We start from the raw sequence: 15,568 nt of genomic DNA, 5'->3' as shown, positions 1-15,568 counted from the left end.
AGATATCACCTCCCTACTAACCAGAATCCCTCAATGTCTGTCCACTATTTCATCCTTCTTCTCCGCTAGATTTCTGAAACTTAACATGGACAAAACAGAATTCATCATACTTACAAAGAACCTATCCATTACAGTAAATGGCTGCCCACTCTCCCCAGTCCCACAAGCTCGCTGCCTCGGGGTAATCCTTGACGCTGATCTCTCCTTCAAACCACATATGCAAGCCCTTTCCACTTCCGGCCGACTTCAACTCAAAAATATTTCACGAATCCGTTCATTTCTCAACCAAGAATCTGCAAAAACCCTAGTCCATGCCCTCATCATCTCTCGCCTTGACTACTGCAACCTCCTGCTCTGTGGCCTCCCCTCGAACACTCTTGCACCCCTCCAATCTATTCTAAACTCTGCTGCCTGAATAATCCACCTGTCCCCCCACTATTCCCCAGCTTCTTCCCTCTGTCAATCCTTTGACTGGCTCCCCATTGACCAGAGACTCCAGTACAAAACCCTAACCATGACATACAAAGCCATCCAGAACCTGTCTCCTCCATACATCTGTGACCTTGTCTCCTGGTACTTTCCTGCACGCAACCTCCGATCCTCACAAGATCTCCTTCTCTATTCCCCTCTTAACTCCTCTTCCCACAATCGCATACAAGATTTCTCTCGCGCATCACCCTTACTCTGGAACTCTCTACCACAACATATCAGACTCTCGTCTACCATTGAAACCTTCAAAAAGAACCTGAAGACCTACCCCTTCCGACAAGCCTACAACCTGCAGAAACCACCGATCGACCACACCGCTGCATGACCAGCTAAACCCTCGCCTACTGTATTCACCCATCCCTTGTAGATTGTGAGCCTTCGCGGGCAGGGTCCTCTCTCCTCCTGTACCAGTTATGACTTGTATTGTTTAAGATTATTGTACTTGTTTTTATTATGTATACCCCTCATTACATAAAAAGCGCCATGGAATAAATGGCGCTATAACAATAAATAATAATAATAATAATAATGACGTGTGTGGAAAAATAACGCTAGTTGTAAAAAATGTGGAAAACCACTAAATGATAAACTAAACATCATGTTCTGAAACATCTATTCCGAACTCATGAAAATATGAAAAAGACATATCTACCCAACCCCATGACTCATTTTAAATGTGGATATAGCACATTATTTAAGAAGCATGGTTATATTAGTTTGAACATATGAATTCAGGAATATCATAATACCCGTTCTCCTTTCTCTCCTTTAGAGTTCATGTTGAAGAGATCAAATCCCCCAGGCTGTAAACCTGTGAAAGCCTGTAGACATAGAGAAAACATGATTCCATCAAACAGATAGAAACATAATGTAATGATGTGATTAAAACAGTGATGTTTCCTTTTAAATGTTCCCTGTCATTTCAACAAAGATTGCATAAATCAATAGTAAAAGCAAATATAAGAAACTATTTTATATACTGTATATGTTCTAAAAATTATTTTCTTCTTTCTCCACTTTCAAGACACATCTTCTCCTCCCCATACCTCCAGAACTGAACATTCATGCTGTACAACTGCTCAAATCCATCTTGATCAAAGGAAAATGCCAGGTCACTAAGGTATCAATACACAGAGCATATTAAACTCTATGGAAAGAAGAGGGTGGTGAAGAGTGAGGAGCACTCAACATAGTTAGAAACCAAGCAGACAAAGGCCGAACCTTTCTTTGGTGCTTGATTCACAGCTACACAGGCTCAGTACTTCTGTAAAATGTTCTTAATGCTAATAGTGCTGCTTTTGTCTATATGCCAAAGCAAAAGAACAGTGGTAATTAATTTCTCAGTTTGTACTGTGTATGAGAGACATAGCATCTAGTCTCTATACATCAGATCAGAAAATTAGAGAAGGAGGGCACACAGTAGAATACTGGTGAAAAAGGCAGGATATAATGGCCATGAACAGTGTTATTCCTCATGAAATGTACACAAAATATAGCTTACACTGTAAAATTGCCAGAAATAACAGATACGTTTTAAGGTGAAACTGAAGTAATATATTATAAGACAAGGGACCTGCACATTAATTTAAATATATCATACTTTTACAAACTTACATTTTGTCCTGGAGGACCACTTTCACCCTGTAATAAAAGAATAAAACAATATCATAATCAAATATATCTAAAATGAAATCTACATTTGTGAATTATCTATTGGATTTAAATGGAGTGTTATTAAAGGGAACCTGTCACCTGAATTTGGCGGGACTGGTTTTGGGTCATATGGGCGGAGTTTTTGGGTGTTTGATTCACCCTTTCCTTACCCGCTGGCTGCATGCTGGCTGCAATATTGGATTGAAGTTCATTCTCTGTCCTCCATAGTACACGCCTGCACAAGGCAAGATTGCTTTGCGCAGGCGTGTACTATGGAGGACAGAGAATGAACTTTAATCCAATATTGCAGCCAGCATGCAGCCAGCGGGTAAGGAAAGGGTGAATCAAACACCCCAAAACTCCGCCCATATGACCCAAAACCAGTCCCGCCAAATTCAGGTGACAGAGTCCCTTTAAAGCAGAAATACCTAAGATCTAAGAGCAAATAGTGGAAATGCTAAAATTCAATGACAACTTACCCTTTCTCCCTTTTGTCCCTGTAGAGTAAAATAAAATTGTATTAAATATTTATATTTAATGTTAAATCTCATTTTGTAATTTGCACAAAAGGAAGATAGAGACATGCACCAATGGTATGTCTGCCCCTGACCTGGATAGGACCTGTGCACAGTAAATACCGTATGGGAATAAACATACTAGAAATAGGAGGAAACCAATATGGCTAAATAGAGCTGTAAGGGGCGCAATAAGTGACAAAAAGAAAGCATTTAGAGAATTAAAGGAAGTAGGTAGTGATGAGGCATTAAATAAATACAGAAAATTAAATATTATTCCCCACTTTATTCAGCAGTATGATGAGAAAGCAGGGTTTTTTGCCTTGCTTTTTATTTTTTTTTACGGTGTTCACTGAAGGGGTTAACTAATGTGACAGTTTTGTTGATTAGGTAATTCTGGATGCAGAGGTACCAAATATGTGTACTTTGTTTCTTTTTGTTTTTACAAAAACGTATGTATATATTTATGGGTATAATATTTGTTCATTTTTTAATACACAGTATTGTGATTTAAAAAAAAAAAATTGCAATTTAATTTTACTTTATCCCTCTTTGAGACTTTAATGTTTATCACTCTCATCGCTTATATAATGCATTTCAATGTACCACCATGGCAATACCTTTCAATATTAGTGCTCGCTCACATTAGTAGACAAAAATTGCGCCAATGTTGCTCCTGAAAAGTTAGACAGGTGGAATCTGTATGTTTCAACTTATGTCAATCGAGTGCAATGCGAGTGTGCGATTTTTTTTCATCACCTAGCATCCATATGATATATATAATCCATAGGCAATCCATATGCAAAGCGTTTTTAACCACAGCTTTTTCATACTATAATTCTGTCATGTAAAGCTAGTTTACAAACTAATAAAGCAATCTTATATACAGATATATGGTAGATAGATAAAATAGGATAGATATCCCATAGATATTTCATGTCACAAGCCCCTTACATATAATAAACTAGCACCTTTCAGTGCCTTTCATATGACACTAACGGTTGTTTAGCCTTATATAACCTATTATATATAAATAATTACTTTAAAAATATGGCGTGGGCCCCTGCAATTTTTAATTACCAGCTAAGGGAAAGCAGACATCTGTTGTCACAAGGATATCATGTCCCCATGGAAGATCTGGCATTAGACGGTTACGTATGGTAATGAATCGTAGGTCTTCATTTGGTGTGAGTGGTGTCCCATATTAAATGGATTTAGTTTCCTCTGGTGCTGAAGAGGTTAACGACCCTTTCTATGCTGGTCAGAAACATAAAGATCTGTTTCAGCTGCTTCTGATCTGGTCATTACCTCTTCCTATAAAAACTGGTCAGACCTTCTTGTCCCTGCCAATGAAATATTAATCTTCCTGTGCTGTGTGCTAGAGCTAAGTGGTTGAAGTAGAGCTTGTGATTTTATCTCCTGGTCCTTATCCCATTTTTTTTATTCCTTCATGTCCCTATCCTTGTTCCTATTGTTGATTAGTACTTTTGTATGATAGAGGTTTGTTATCCCAGTTTTGTCTTTGTGTCTTGTCTATATTACATTTCTGCCCCATGCTTCATGGGGTGTGGGAGGAGACAGATCAGGGTTTTAAAAGGAGCATAGAAAGATCAAAAACTCAGGACTCTCTTCAAGAGTACCCCCGAGACAGGGATAGTTGGGGTCACAGGCCTCTCCTTCCTTACTAAAGACCATCACTGAGTGACAGATTTGACCTTGTGCTATTGTTTTTTTGCTAATAAATGAGTAAAAGGGTAAATGTTAGGGAGTGTTTTTTTTTTTTTTTTTTACAAATAAACAACTTTTTTGTGTATGTGAGTGTGTGTGAGTTTGTCTATTGACTACGAGGTTAGTAATGGGGGTGTCTGACAGACACCTCTCCATTACTAACCCCTGGGGTTGATGTAAATGGATATTACACAGCTGACATGAACCCCAAACTCATTACCCTGATTGCCACCACCCCAGGGAAATCAGGAAGAGCTGATGCTAAGTGCCAAAATTTGAACATCTAATGGATGTGTTATTAGTCTGGAAAGGGGCAAATATCCATGGCCCTTCTCAGCCTATTAATATCAGCTCACAGCTGTCCGCTTAGCCGTTGGTGATTATGAAAAATAGAGGGGACCCCGAGTCGCTGAGATCTCATCTCCCGAGATCTTGGTGCCGAGATATCCATCTGCACATGCGCCACCCCCAGCCGGCAGCCATTTTCTCGGAGTCCAATCCATTGCATAGGACACCATGTCACTGTGGAGGCTCTGAGCTTATACAAGATGTTGGCAGAGCCCCTGCAGCATCGGACACCCGCAGCACCGAACACCCACAGCGGCGGGCCACACCGCACATCCAAACACCCTCTCATCCCAGCCTGCAGCCGGTAAGGTATATCCACATTATAAAACACACACCCATTTCCCCCCAAATTTAAGGGAAAAAAGTGTGTCTTATAATCCGAAAAATACAGTATATATCTCACTGACATCTTTCTATCTATTCTATTCTCACAGTTTGGGCTGTGAATTTACTGTACTTGGCTGATGAAATGCCGGGTTTCCTTTGAGATGTGTGTATAAAATCGAATGGCACACACATGTTCTGTGTGCTGTGCGCTTTTTTTCTCGCACGCATTGACTTGCATTAGCGAGTGTGATCCGATTCTCACAGACAATCGAAGCATGCTGTGATTTTTTTTCTCAGTCCGATCCAAGCTGAGAAAAAATTTGCAGATGAGCACTGAATCATTAAATAAGTCAGAGAGTAATGTGATGTTTTCTCACTTTGCACTCCTCAATATTATAGGCTAAGGAAAGCGAGCCCTTACACTGACAGAAGCAAGGTATAACTGGCTTGCAGTAGCTGGCAGACTTGGGGGTCTTCATGATGACCTCGGGTTGCCATGATGACGATTGGGCCCTTGTGATGATGTCTAGGGAGGGTAATCGCATGAGAGATTTAGCTTCCTAAATGTTGTGATCAATATCGATCATTATATTTAAGGGACTATACATCTAGGAGCAGTGCGGGAACCACTCCTGGCCACGACAGCCAGGCCTCAGTTATCATGTGAGCTGAGCTTCCGGAAGCAATTGCTTGAGTAAAGTTTCTGTGTCGCACATGATCATCATGACATACCTATACATCATCAGTTAGGCACCCCTCTCTGAACATGATGTATAGATATGTCAAATGTTGTGAAGGGCTTAATCACATAAGTATTGCAGTTACCATGATAGCACCAAGCAGTAATATAGCTAAAAAGGTCTAACAAACCCAATGTGAATTTACTGAAAATGTGGGTGGCAAAAGTGGTGAATAACAATTACTTTAGTACATGTTGATGTGCACGGTCCTTCTGGCTGCTTGGGAGGTTTCTCTTCATTTTCTGACTCTGTCTTTATTGACTAAAAAACAAACAGTTGCAGGTGTTTTGAGATAATGATATAAATCAGCAATAGAATAAGAAATTGTTATTTAATATAAGACACATAATGTATATTCTGACATGATTTCAGGCAATAATTTCTATAGTTAAGCTGGGACTACAAGAGGTCTTTGGCTTTGACACACATGCACTGACAGCGATATGTAAGTCCTACATAGCTCCTACATCGCAATGTAATGGTAGCGAATGGGATTATGCAAGATGCTGGAAACACAACTAGCAAGTCTAAAAAAGTCTAAATTATTTTGACTTTTTGCGACTTGCTTGTTGCAGTCACATCAACTTGCGATCCCATTCATTACACTGCAAAGTAGCATCTATTTAGCAGCATGCTGTCATTTTTATATAATAGTCTTAAACTTGAAGAGTTAGAAAAGTAACAAAGTTAAGTTGTATTATTATGTTCTCATTGTAAAGTAATGAATCTGATCATTGTGATAATGTGGCTAATACAGTATATGAGAATATATTGCAATATTTTATTGTAGAGATGATTGAATCTTTTGAAATTCAAATTCACATAGTTCAGCAATTTTGGCCCAAAAATTATATCTACTGCAAAATGCAATACTAACAAAGCCTCTAATTGCCTTGAAAAGATGTTTGTAACTCTCTGGGGTCTCCTAGAACTGCATCCAACCCCTTTCAAGCTCTTTAACACAAACAAAGCCTTAATAATGTCAAAGTGACATTATACATAGATACGGTTGGTAACAAAGTAGTAACCAAAAGCCCATTACACTGACAGTCTTTTCATGTTTTTAGAAAAATTAAAATATTGCCCAGAAATGATCCTTTTTAGTTATTAGTGAGGCAGGCCATTTTGTGCAGAATACTGACTCACACTATATGGAGGGGAAGTAGAGAGCCATTATACTGTGTGTGGGTGTGCTGTGGGGGTATAAAACTGCGTTTGGAGGAAGTGGGGATATCATACTGCCTGGGGGACTGTGAGGGCATCATACTATGTGTTGAGGGCTGTGGGGGTCTGTATAGGTGCTGTTGTGGAAATCCTCATACTGCTTAGGGAACATGTGGGGACATCATACTCTAGAGACAGTGGGAGCATCATACTGTGTGTGGGGTGTTGTGGGGGCTATCATACTGCGTGAGGAGCTGTGAGGCCATCATAACATCTACCAGTAGGCTGTGAGGGCCATCACTGTGTGTCTTTAAAAACTTTGGGGGCATCATTTTGTGTTTGGGGGTATGGGGATATAATATTGTTAGTTGGACGCATTTATGCTCTGTGAGGAGCAAAGTAGGATTATGATGCAATGTGGGAAGCTGTGGGAGCATTGTAATGTTCATAGAGCAATGGGAGCATCATATCGCATGTGGGGGCATCATGCTGTGTGGGGGAGGCTGCGGGGACACATCATCCTGTGTTGGCAGTTGTCGATAAAAGTACTGTACAACAATACCGCTCATAGATACTGGATAACAAGAGCAGTATGATTTACTGCTTTTTACACTAACATAATTAAGCAATAAATTATATGGGATGATTAGCTGTTAAAAGCAGAATACAGGTTACAAGAAGTCCTATTGTAACATGCAGTAACAGTATCAGCTAGTCAACATGCTTTATTTTGCATTCTTTAAGCAACACAAATTAATATATAATATAATAATAATATTGGTGAGAAAAATTAAGATAAGCTTGTTGGTTTGGCCCTCCTCAACAATCAGAGTCTCTTGTGTGGCCCCTTTGGGAAAATTGATTACCCAGCCTTTGTCTAAGCCTCAATTTTTTTATGCAAAAACTGTTTCGTAATTTTGGACTCATCAAAACTGCACCGTGTAGCGTTATGCTAAGGGATCGTTGATATTGTAGCCATTATTACTCAATCAATTATTAATAATCTGAACAACCTGTTCAGCTAATGCCAAAAAGCGCAGCTGTGAAGTGGTTATGATGCAGATAATTAGTTCAAAAGCATGCATGCATTTCAGTGCATGCAGTTTTTGCATAAGAAAATAAGAATGTACAGGTCATTTATTAACTGCATGTTGCTTAGCAATGTCATTATTGGCACAGGTGTTCCATATTAATTATCTTGACCTTATTCAGTTTGAGTCAAGCGATCAAACAATGCTCTGTCTAAGCCATGCTCGATAGCCATGTGTATGCAAAAGCTGAACGCAGGCAAATGTGCGCTATCATGTCACAAATGTGATGTTTGGTCTTACACTACATAGTAAAAGTAAGTATGTAACCAGCTAATTGTTCAATACAAGTCCTAACAATGTATAAAGCAATGTCAAAAACAATAAAATCAATAATGATGACAATATCTTAGCAAATAATTTTACCTCTGCATGCTGCATTTTTATTGGATTTTCACTCTCAGAGCATATTGTTTCTATCAGCTCCTGTACAATTGTTGGAAAGTCATCAAAGGAACTGACAAAAAATATGTCCTCCAAGTTACGGTTCATCATAATAGACCGTAGCTCATCCATATCTGCTGCTCCTACCCCAACAGCTATCATTCGGATTCCTAGTAAAAGTAAAAAAAAACATTAGGGGTTTCCATTTAGGACAAGTTTACTAAATTGCAAGGTTCCCCATGACGTTTAAACAGTGTCCTTGGTACTTCCAATATTATCCCCTTCCAACATAGTGCTTTTCCATTTTTTGCCCTTTTATTCCTCTCATCGCTTTCTTCCAGCCATAACTTTTTTTTATTGTGGAGACCATACATAGATAGCTGTGGGTACCCCATACTGTATATAGGCAACTGACATGGACATACTTTATGTAGGGGAATTTGTGGGTCATCGTATTAAGTATAAACCGCTGTGGTCACCAAAGACTGTATATAGGGAACTGTGGTGGCCTCAAAAGGTGTATAGCAGGCCATCTTACTGTGCATAGGTGTTATGTCTGTCAGAGACCACAGGCTCCAAAGGACTATCTCAGATAGGCTTGGCACAAGCCACTTCATCTGACAGATTCCCAAGAAACCCAGACATTCACCCTTTAGCTCCTGTACAGGGATGTGGTCTTACAACAGTGTCCAGTGGATTGCTTCCACAGAAGGGCTGCCTCTTGTAAGAGTGCACCAGAGGCAGAAAGTGTCGCCAAGCCGAGAAGGCACATCAAGGACAAAATCAGGAGACAAGGAGGTAGTCAAAATTTAAGCCAGAGTCAGAACACAGGAAATGCAAATCAGTATACAGGATGTAAATCAGAGAGCCTAGTACTAGCAAACTAATAATTGGAGACTATCTGGTGGGGACTAATGGGATAATCTGGGATAATCTGCTAGAGACTATCTAATGGGGTTTATAAAGAGGGTGTCCCGCCCATGGCTTCCAGCGGAAACCTAACTATCTACCAACTAACTGAGGCAAAACACAAATGAATAGCAAAGGGGCAACCAGTCTTGGCAAGCTAACAACTAAACACCCAGACACTGCTGCTGTCCAGGAGTAATTGTTGTGTTAGTGCGCTACCACCTAATGAACAGGACAGGGGTTACAGCAGTGTATTCAGACATGGATATGACAATATAGAGCTTTGGGGGCCATTACACTGTGTATAAGGAAATATGGGGAGCTGTGGGTACTCCATACTGAATATAGGGAACTGACATTGACATCATCTATCTACTATATAAAGCTGAATGTGTGTGTGTGTGTGTGTGTGTGTGTGTGTGTGTGTGTATGTATGTATGTATGTATGTCCGGGATTGGCATCTGCACCGTCGCAGCTACAGCCACAAAATTTTGCACAGTCACACGTCTGGACCCCGAGAGCGTCATAGGCTATGTTGTGAGGCGAAATTTTAACCCCGCGTGTTCCAATTCACCAAACAATTTTGCCCCTATCTACATAATGGGGAAAAAAGTGAAAGGAAAAGTGTTGGAGGCGTCGTAGCTACAGCCACAAAATTTTGCACAGTCACACGTCTGGACCCTGAGAGCGTCATAGGCTATGTTGTGAGGTGAAATTTTAACCCCACGCTTTCCAATTCACCAAATAATTTTGCCCCTATCTACATAATGGGGAAAAAAGTGAAAGGAAAAGTGTTGGAGGCGTCGCAGCCACAGCCACAAAATTTTGCACAGTCACACGTCTGGACCCCGAAAGCATCATAGGCTATGTTGTGAGGTGAAATTTTAACCCCACGCTTTCCAATTCACCAAACAATTTTGCCCCTATCTACATAATGGGGAAAAAGTGAAAGGAAAAGTGTTGGAGGCATCGCAGCTACAGCCACAAAATTTTGCACAGTCACACGTCTGGACCCCGAAAGCATCATAGGCTATGTTGTGAGGTGAAATTTTAACCCCACGCTTTCCAATTCACCAAATAATTTTGCCCCTATCTACATAATGGGGAAAAAAGTGAAAGGAAAAGTGTTGGAGGCGTCGCAGCCACAGCCACAAAATTTTGCACAGTCACACGTCTGGTCCCTGAGAGCATCATAGGCTATGTTGCGAGGCGAAATTTTAACCCCGCGCTTTCCAATTCACCAAACAATTTTGCCCCTATCTACATAATGGGGAAAAAGTGAAAGGAAAAGTGTTGGAGGCAAATTGACAGCTGCCAGATGTGAACAAGGGGGACTTAAAGAGTGAGAGCGATGGCGCCAAAGACTATATACCGTACAGTTGCTAAGGTGGGGCCCCGACATGGGATACTCACCACACACGGGGATATGGACACACACAAAATGCGCCACACACTACCACGTGCTTGAACACATATACCACCCTCAGCACACATTTCACCACACATACACCAACCTCGCCACATAAAAGTCGAAACACAAAAGTCGCCGCTCAAAACTCGCCACGCGCAAAACTCGCCACATGCAAAAACTAGGCTCACGCAAAACTCGCCACAACTGCAAAACTCACCTCATGGAAAACTCGCCACACGCAAAACTTGCACACGCGGAAAAATTGCCACATGTACAAAAGTAGCAGCACATGCAAAAGTTGCCTCACACACAACTTGCACATACTCAAAAGGCACCACACATAAAACTCGCCATGCGCAAAACTCGCCATGCGCAAAACTTGCTGCACACAACTTGCTACACTAACCTGTCACATGCAACTCGACACACAAAAAGTTGCTACATGCATGTTGCCACACAAAACTCATCTCACAAAAGTCGCTACATGCATGTCGCCACACGCAACTCAACACACACAACTTGACAAACGAAACTCGCCCTAAAACACACACAAGTCTGGTATTATCCTTCAAAAATAAAAATTAGATTAATAAGCAGACAAACTACAAGAGCAACAAATGTACCATATAGGAAATACGGCAGCTGTCAGTCACATGACCTGTCTATTATGTGTATGTGTGAGCTAATATATACTGCCAGGGGGAGGGCTTCCTATTGGCTGGGGATTTATCAGGCTGCCAATTTAGCTTACAAATACTGAGGTAAAAATACTGAGCAAATAATGTGTGAACGAGGTCTAATACAGGAGGAGATGACACACAGGCATATACTATATACAGGGGAGATGACACACAGATATATACTATATACAGGAGAGATGACACACAGGTATATACTATATACAGGAGCAGATGACCTACAGGTATATACTATATACAGGAGGAGATGACATACAGGTATATGCTATATATAGAAGATGACATACAGGTATATACTATATACAGGAAGAGATGACACACAGATATATACTATATACAGGGGAGATGACACACAGGTATATACTATATACAGGAGGAGATGACATACAGGTATATACTATATATAGAAGGAGATGACATACAGGTACAGTGGGGCAAAAAAGTATTTAGTCAGTCAGCAATAGTGCAAGTTCCACCACTTAAAAAGATGAGAGGTGTCTGTAATTTACATCATAGGTAGACCTCAACTATGGGAGACAAACTGAGAAAAAAAAACCCAGAAAATCACATTGTCTGTTTTTTAAACATTTTATTTGCATATTATGGTGGAAAATAAGTATTTGGTCAGAAACAAAATTTCATCTCAATGCTTTGTAATATATCCTTTGTTGGCAATGACAGCGGTCAAACGTTTTCTGTAAGTCTTCACAACGTCGCCACACACTGTTGTTGGTATGTTGGCCCATTCCTCCATGCAGATCTCCTCTAGAGCAGTGATGTTTTTGGCTTTTCGCTTGGCAACACGGACTTTCAACTCCCTCCAAAGGTTTTCTATAGGGTTGAGATCTGGAGACTGGCTAGGCCACTCCAGGACCTTGAAATGCTTCTTACGAAGCCACTCCTTCGTTGCCCTGGCGGTGTGCTTTGGATCATTGTCATGTTGAAAGACCCAGCCACGTTTCATCTTCAATGCCCTTGCTGATGGAAGGAGGTTTGCACTCAAAATCTCACGATACATGGCCCCATTCATTCTTTCATGTACCCGGATCAGTCGTCCTGGCCCCTTTGCAGAGAAACAGCCCCAAAGCATGATGTTTCCACCACCATGCTTTACAGTAGGTATGGTGTTTGATGGATGCAACTCAGTATTCTTTTTCCTCCAAACACGACAAGTTGTGTTTCTACCAAACAGTTCCAGTTTGGTTTCATCAGACCATAGGACATTCTCCCAAAACTCCTCTGGATCATCCAAATGCTCTCTAGCAAACTTCAGACGGGCCCGGACATGTACTGGCTTAAGCAGTGGGACACGTCTGGCACTGCAGGATCTGAGTCCATGGTGGCGTAGTGTGTTACTTATGGTAGGCCTTGTTACATTGGTCCCAGCTCTCTGCAGTTCATTCACTAGGTCCCCCCGCGTGGTTCTGGGATTTTTGCTCACCGTTCTTGTGATCATTCTGACCCCACGGGGTGGGATTTTGCGTGGAGCCCCAGATCGAGGGAGATTATCAGTGGTCTTGTATGTCTTCCATTTTCTAATTATTGCTCCCACTGTTGATTTCTTCACTCCAAGCTGGTTGGCTATTGCAGATTCAGTCTTCCCAGCCTGGTGCAGGGCTACAATTTTGTTTCTGGTGTCCTTTGACAGCTCTTTGGTCTTCACCATAGTGGAGTTTGGAGTCAGACTGTGTGAGGGTGTGCACAGGTATCTTTTTATACTGATAACAAGTTTAAACAGGTGCCATTACTACAGGTAATGAGTGGAGGAAAGAGGAGACTCTTAAAGAAGAAGTTACAGGTCTGTGAGAGCCAGAAATCTTGATTGTTTGTTTCTGACCAAATACTTATTTTCCACCATAATATGCAAATAAATTGCTAAAAAAACAGACAATGTGATTTTCTGGATTTTTTTTCTCAGTTTGTCTCCCATAGTTGAGGTCTACCTATGATGTAAATTACAGACGCCTCTCATCTTTTTAAGTGGTGGAACTTGCACTATTGCTGACTGACTAAATACTTTTTTGCCCCACTGTATATACTATATATAGGAGGAGATGACATACAGGTATATACTATATACAGGGGAGATGAGACACAGCAGGTATATTATATATACAGGGGAGATGACATACAGGTATATACGATATACAGGAGATGACATACAGGTGTATACTATATATAAGGGAGACGACAAACATGTATATACTGAGGTGAAAATGAAAAGGTGTGAGTGCAAAATGAGACGAGTGAGGGAAAATAGTGGAGTGATCGGAAAATGACAGATGTGGGGTCGAAAGAGGAGTGAGGGAAAATAGTGGAGTGATCGGAAAATGACAGATGTGAGGTCGAAATGACAAGTGTTAGGGGGGAATGAGAGGAGTGAGGGAGAAAATGAGAGGTGTAAGGGAGAAAATGAGAGATATGAGGGGGAAAATGAAAGATGTGATTGGGAAAATGAGAGGCGTGATGGGAAAATAAGAGAAGTGAGGTGCTATAACTAACCACAGATATTTACTATGCCCAGGCAATGCCGGGCTCTTCAGCTAGTCTATATATATAATTGTCTAAGGGTTTTTCCGTCTGTCTGTCTGTCTGTCTTTCTGTCTGTCTGTCCTGGAAATCCCGCATCTCTGATTGGTCGAGGCCGCTAGGCCTTGACCAATCAGAGACGGGCACAGCATGGCGACGATGATGTCATAAAGGTTGCCTCGACCAATCAGCGACGGGCACAGTCTGCCGCAAATTTGCCTCGACCAATCAGCGACGGGCACAGTATCGACGTAGATGTCATAATGGTTGCCATGGCGACGATGATGGCATAAAGGTTGCCTCGACCAATCAGCGATGGGCACAGTCTGCCGCAAATTCTGGAATCATCATTGTCCATATACTACGGGGACATGCATATTCTAGAATACCCGATGCGTTAGAATCAGGCCACAATCTAGTACTTTATATAAGTGGCTTTAGAGGTCATCATACTGTGTATAAGGAGCTGTGGTGTTTCAAGATTGTAAATAGGGAACAGTGGCGTCCTCAAAAAATGTATAGTGGGCCATCTTCCTGTGTATAGGGAGCTGTGAGAGCTAGGGTTGAGCGACCTTGACCTTTTTAGAGTCGAGTCGTGTTTCGCGAAACCTGACTATCTTAGAAGTCGAGTCGAGTGGAATCGGCCGATTATCGCGAAAAGTCGGGTATCGCCCGAAACACGAAACCCAATGCAAGTCAATGGGGGAGCATAGTCGGCAGTGAGTGGAGGCCAGGAAAACACCTACACTGCCCATTTTAATGGCAAAAACATCCATTCTTGTTACAGAAGCTTGTCAATCGTAATTTAGCTTATAATAATTGGAAGGTATTTGAAATTGGGGGTCATTTGGCTAAAGTTGTGGGGGGTAGGGCTGGTTCAAGTAATTAGTGGGCCCAGGAAATCTGGAACACGTCACGGCAGTGGAGCAGGGAGAGGTAGGTATTTCAACTTTGCAAGTGCTGTGATCCTGAGCAAGCAGGGGGGGCCCACTAGTTGGCATTGGCACTGGCACAGGGCCCCTCAAAGTACAGCGGTGTGTTTGCACGGCGGGGGCGCCTCCCACCGGCAGCAACACTTTTGCGTACTATGAGAGGCCCTGTGCCAGTGACGTCGCCAACTAGTATTCCTCCCCCCACCTGATGAAGGAACCTGCACTTTCATCTGCACCTTCCTCTTTGTCTCCGTGTAAGGTGGTATGGTGTGCGGGAAGAGGAACCTGACTTTCAGCAGGGTCACAATCTTGCTGTGTAGCATGCACGGGGAATTTTGCGTTATGGGTCAATGTACCAGCAGACTCATCTATCACTGGCTGGGCAATGGGCCCAAATCAGTAAGTAGTCGAAATGCAGTTCAAAATTGGCAACCGTAGTAAACAGGCGGCACAGCTTTGTTCAGTGGACAGCAAGGAGTGGCAGACACCGATAGTAGGCCCCAACCCAACTAGTAGGCCAAATGCATTCTAACATTAACAACTACTTAACGAGAGCCTGAAAATGGAATTTCAGGACAGGAAACCAGGAGAACAGCAAGGAGCGGCAGACACTGTTAGTAGGCCCCAAACCAACTAGTACGCCAAATGCAGT

At 41.7% G+C, this 15,568-nt stretch overlaps 1 protein-coding gene across 1 annotated transcript in view; it reads right to left on the bottom strand.

Annotated features, from left to right (window-relative positions):
• The window catches only part of LOC138676256 (collagen alpha-1(VII) chain-like), an 831,262-nt gene that overhangs the window by 528,635 nt on the left and 287,059 nt on the right, over window positions 1-15,568 (bottom strand). The window contains exons 25-29 of the mRNA XM_069765365.1: window positions 8,419-8,606; window positions 5,984-6,061; window positions 2,622-2,639; window positions 2,104-2,130; window positions 1,239-1,310 (exon numbers count right to left, since the gene is read on the bottom strand). Coding sequence (XP_069621466.1) covers window positions 1,239-1,310; window positions 2,104-2,130; window positions 2,622-2,639; window positions 5,984-6,061; window positions 8,419-8,606 — 383 coding nt within the window. The remainder of the gene's footprint in view (window positions 1-1,238; window positions 1,311-2,103; window positions 2,131-2,621; window positions 2,640-5,983; window positions 6,062-8,418; window positions 8,607-15,568) is intronic.

This window comes from Ranitomeya imitator, chromosome 4 (genome assembly GCF_032444005.1).
Source record: "Ranitomeya imitator isolate aRanImi1 chromosome 4, aRanImi1.pri, whole genome shotgun sequence".
NCBI lineage: Eukaryota > Metazoa > Chordata > Amphibia > Anura > Dendrobatidae > Ranitomeya > Ranitomeya imitator.
This window is presented reverse-complemented; position numbering and strand designations above follow the sequence as displayed.